A 5,184-nucleotide genomic window follows, 5' to 3' on the forward strand; every position below is an offset into this window, starting at 1 on the left:
AGTCGAAATGATGGTGAAAGGTAAATCTTTGAATTGATTTCAAACATCAAGGTGGCCACAAAACATTAAAGAGGTGGGTTGTGTGATGTATGCCTATAATTCCAGCACTCAGGAGGCTGAGGGAGAAGGATCACTGTGAGTTCAAAGCCAGCCTGAGCTACACAGGGAATTCAAGGCCCACTTGAACTACCTAGCAAGACCCTGTCTCAAAAACAAACAAACAAACAAACAAACAAGACATTAAAGAGGACTTTGAGGACATCCAGAGCTGTTTCAGAAAGTGCCAACAATGATGGCATAAGTGTGTCTGAGATAAGGAGGAGCGTTTTGAGGGGTCTTAATGGCAATATGTGAGTTTACATCATAAAGAAATGATAAATGTTTGGGAGATAGACATGTTTCATCTGATTTGAATCATGCACAATATATACCTGTATAGACAAATCTCATGGTTAATAATGGATATATAGAACATTTATGTTTTCATTTACTCCTAAAAATAAATTTAATTTTAAAAATATAATAGCCAGATTGATCTCTACAGCCCTTTAATTGCTTGTTCCCTAGGAAGGCAGGATGAAGAGTTGTAGACATTCTCAGGGGAAATCCTCAGAGGGCCTCAAGTCTGTATAATTATCTCCAGACCTCCGTGTATTGACCTCTGTAGTCTTAGTATGACTCAACATCTCACTGTCTTAGAAGAAACTCAGTGCACACCATGTCTCATGGAAATAACTTAGTCACTTGAGTGATAATCATTGCTAACACTAAGGGGCGTTCTTCTGTCCTAAGACTTTCCTATGAGCCTGCAACCATGTTCAGGCAAACATTAGACCTAGAAATATATGGATTTTGAAGTGATAACTTCTTCACAATTTTTTTTTCATTGCTAGAGATTGAATCAGAGCCTTTACACTGAGCTACATCCCTAATCAGTTTTTTTATTATTATTTTGAGACAGGTATTGCTAAGTCATTAAATTACCCAGGCTGGACTCAAACTTGTGATCCTTTGGCCTCCGCCTCCCAGAGTGCTGGTGTTACAGGCCTGTGTCACCATCATGAGATGTTTTTTATAAATCTCCTTCATGTGTGTTTAGAGACATAACCAGTGCACTACGTGAGAGAAGTCATCTGATGTTTGTTTTTTGTACATGGAGGAGGTAAGTGATTCTTCCTTGGACACAGAATTAATGGTAGATTTGGAACTTGATCCATCTTAATACCCTTTTCTCCATTTTTTCTCTGCTTGAAAGAAGAAGAGTCTTGATCACTATGTGAAAGAGAAAGGGGGGTGTGTGTCTCTAATAGAATTCATGCAACATTCCATGGATGTTTGTATGATTTCAAAATCTTTATTCTAGATTGACTACTCTTTCTGTCCTCCAGTAAACTGGTAAGCTTATATGTTCCATAGAGTTTTTTTTGGAACTGCAAATCATGCAAAGTCATGGACTTCCTATACCTGCTAGAAGTTATTTGGAAACAGAAATAGATATTGTCCCTATATATATATTTGTTTGTTTGTTTGTTTTGTTTTGTTTTTTTGTTCGGGGATCAAACTCAGGTCCTTGCACTTGCAGAGCAGGTGGTGGAACCACTGAGCTAAATCCCTGGCCCTTGTCACAATATTTTTAAAAACTGAGATGGAGTATAAATGTCAAAATGTCTATATAGGGACTTTATTCATATGAAATACATTCTTTCTCCAAAAACATGAAGAAAAATTAGATAAATGATTTTTATTAACAATTTTATTTCAGTACATATTTGAATCTCATCAGAGGTTAAAAAACAGACACAAACAAAAATCTGGTGTAGTGAAACAACCTTTCTTTAAACTGTGAAGCAGTTCTAAAACAGTGAGCAGGCTCTGAAGACCACATCAGTCCCCTGACAACTCCATCACGTTTATCCTCAGAAGCAGCTTTAATACTTGAGTTGAGACTTTCACCTACTACCCGCACATTTTAGAGCATTACATCACTTCTCAAATTTTTGAATCTCCTACCCATCCCCCACACCATGTCCTTGTACATCCATCACAATTTGCTGTGGAACATGGTACATGCTAAAACATGATCATGTGTCCTCAGATGAGCCACCAAAATGATTTCAAGGCAGCCTCATGTTGAAGTTGTTTGTCAGTAGCTTCGGAGAAAAATAGGAGGGGGATATTTGTGAGTTTTGTATTTGTAAACCTTCTAAAGGTTTCAATGCTAAAAACAAAGTTTAAGTAGTCTTATTACACAGAAACAGATTCAAATGTAACATTTTAAAAAATGGAATTTACCATCCAAACAGATCCCTAAGGGACTCACAACTCATTGACTGGGAAATTTTAATCCTCACACTTGTAACTTGGCTATAAACTGATGGTAATTATGGTTGTTTTAACAGCAACATACTCCTTTTCCCTAACTAAAATATGAATTTCAAGGAAGAAATTTTGAAAAAGAATGGCCCATGTGGAATTACAGGAGCAATAATCATGTGCTTGAAGAAAGAACTGACAGAAATACTGGAGAGCACCGAAAAATCTCAGCAGGCAAGAGGAAACGAAAATCAGTAAAGGAAGCTCCCAGACTATGAAGTCCCCCACAGTTGAAGCCCTCTGAGCCAGCATCCAGCTGGATGAAATCAACATAAAGATCATTGTGTCATTCGAACTGTAGTGTGATAGCTAGCACTCATCAGACTGTGGGAATTCCCAGTATTTCATTGCTGTTTTATGTATGATCTTATTTAATTCTCACAAGGCTACCTCAAAGTGGGTCTCTTTACTGCCTTCATCTTGCAGATGGAAATATGAGGTTCCGGGAATTTTGTTGGAAGCAGTTGTGGGTCTGATATGCATCTCTTCTAGGACCCCAAGCTTCTGTCCTCTATGCCTTCTTCAGAGCCAATTGCAACTCAACGTGCTCCTGCCAACCCAGTCATCCCACTTTATCTATTATTACATGGACAGTTGCACTGCATTGATTTCAGAGTTCAAATCTTTTTCAAGCTAGTCAACAGTGTATGCTCTTAACTGTATCACCATCAAATATGTACATAAGCATGAGAGTGTAGGACAAGGTTAACACATAATTTAAAGCTTACTCATTCATTTAGGACATTTGTGATTGACATGGATTTTTGGTTGTTTGCTTTACCTCTAATGAGAGGCAAACATAGTGAACAAGATGTTTAGTAAATAATCAGTTCACCATGAAATCTCAAATACTGAAATTGAACCAAAACAGGCAAGGAGCAATGATACATTAATTTAATTTAATTTCATTGGGTTAAATTAATTTTGATTTAAATTCACTTTAGACCGTTAGAAATGACTCAGCATGGGTTGAACATTGGCCTGGGCCCAGAGCCGAGACTGACAAATAATACTTGCGTGAATATGAATACATTTCCAAATGTCTCGTGCTTCATAATTCACCTGGATGTGAGAATGAATCGAGCTCACTGTGCTACAGAGGAGACGCTGAGCACACCTCCCAGGCCTCTGTAGCAGTCCCAGCAGTGAGTAAAATGGGTGTCCACTTTTACTGAGCTCAGGAGGAGTGAGACGGAAGAGAGACTCATGTACATGAGTACATTTTCTTCTTCCTTCACCTCAGCAGACAAATATATAAAGTTTAAAAATTTGATGGGTGATCCATTAAAATTCCTCACATTCAATAGCGTGGGCAAGCACATCTGGTTTTCAAGCTAATTCTGTTTGTGAAGAGTCTTGAAGTACAACTTATTACTACAACTCATACTTTCCAGTTTCAATTCGATTTCTTTATCATTTTGTTCCTTTTTCTTTGCTAAACCTATAGAATATCTAGTGATTCAGATGACTCTGATGGAGAACAGGACAGAGGTGACCCAGTTCCTCCTCCTAGGACTGACCGATGACCCACACCTGCAGGTTCCCCTCTTCTTCACCTTCCTCCTCATCTACACCATCACTGTGGCTGGGAACCTGGGGATGCTCCTGCTGATCCTCCTGGACCCTCGTCTGCACACTCCCATGTATTTTTTCTTGGGCAACCTGTCTCTGGTGGATTTCTGTTACTCCTCAGCTGTCACTCCCACAGTTTGGGCAGGGTTTAATGTAGTGGATGAACTCATCTCCTACAATGCTTGTGCAGCTCAGATGTTCTTCGTTACAGGCTTTGCTACTATGGAAAATTACCTCCTGGCTTCAATGGCCTATGACCGCTATGCAGCAGTATGCAAGCCCCTTCATTATACCACCACTATTACAGCAAGTGTGTGTGCAGGTCTAGTCCTAGGCTCTTATGCCTGTGGCTTCCTGAGTGCCTGCATCTATACTGGGAACACGTTCAGTCTCTTGTTCTGTGACTCTAATGTGGTCCACCATTTTTTCTGTGATATTCCAGCAGTCATGGCTCTCTCCTGCTCCAATAGACATGCTAATGATCTGATTCTTATTTATGTAGCAACCTTCAATATCTTTTTTGCTCTTGTTGTTATCTTAATTTCCTACATACTGATTTTTCTCACCATCCTAAAGTTGCAATCAGGCACAGGACATCAGAAGGCTCTGTCCACCTGTGCCTCCCACCTCACTGCCGTCTCCATCTTCTATGGGACGGTCATCTTCATGTACCTGCAGCCCAGCTCCAGTCACTCCATGGACACTGATAAAATCGCCTCTGTGTTCTACACCATGGTAATCCCCATGCTGAACCCTATGGTCTACAGCCTGAGGAACAAGGAGGTCAAGAGTGCATTCACCAAGATTATTTTGGAGGCAAAATAATCCTTAGGATTTTCTTTTTTTTTGTTACCTGGGATTGAACTCGGTCCTTGCCCTTGTGCAGGAGGTGGTGAAACCGCTGAGCTAAATCCCCAGCCCCAGGGATTTTCTTTTTATTATTTCAAAATGTTGCAAAGTTTTGCAAGTACTTTGAAATTAGTAATGCTGACCATCTAATTTTGAATTGAGTTAGATTCCTTATTGTAACCCCCTCCCCCCATGTCTTACCTCACTCATTCCCTCTAACTTCTTCACAATACCAACCACGTCCAACTCTCAGGGGCTTTGCCCCTGCTCCCAGCTGCTCAAAGCTTCTCTCTCCATTCAAGACTCTGAAGGCTTTGTGCCATGTCAGAGTCCTTCCTCTTGGAAGTATTTCTAATTGTTTTATGATTATTTAGTTTTAGAATTATTTTG

General features: G+C 39.8%; 1 protein-coding gene across 1 annotated transcript; it reads left to right on the forward strand.

Moving 5' to 3' along the window:
* Positions 1-3,837: 3,837 nt before the first annotated feature.
* LOC101700776 (olfactory receptor 5B3-like) lies at positions 3,838-4,770 on the forward strand. Its single transcript, XM_013067466.1, has one exon. The coding sequence runs from the start codon at positions 3,838-3,840 to the stop codon at positions 4,768-4,770; it is 933 nt and encodes a 310-aa protein (XP_012922920.1).
* Positions 4,771-5,184: the final 414 nt, after the last annotated feature.

Source organism: Heterocephalus glaber, unplaced genomic scaffold, assembly GCF_053883595.1.
Source record: "Heterocephalus glaber isolate CG9 unplaced genomic scaffold, H.glaber_assembly_v1.0 deba00001805, whole genome shotgun sequence".
NCBI classification, from domain to species: domain Eukaryota; kingdom Metazoa; phylum Chordata; class Mammalia; order Rodentia; family Bathyergidae; genus Heterocephalus; species Heterocephalus glaber.

Excerpts from the sequence above, each read along its gene's own strand:
- LOC101700776 (XM_013067466.1), top strand. The coding sequence starts at position 3,838 with ATGACTCTGATGGAGAACAGGACAGAGGTGACCCAGTTCCTCCTCCTA.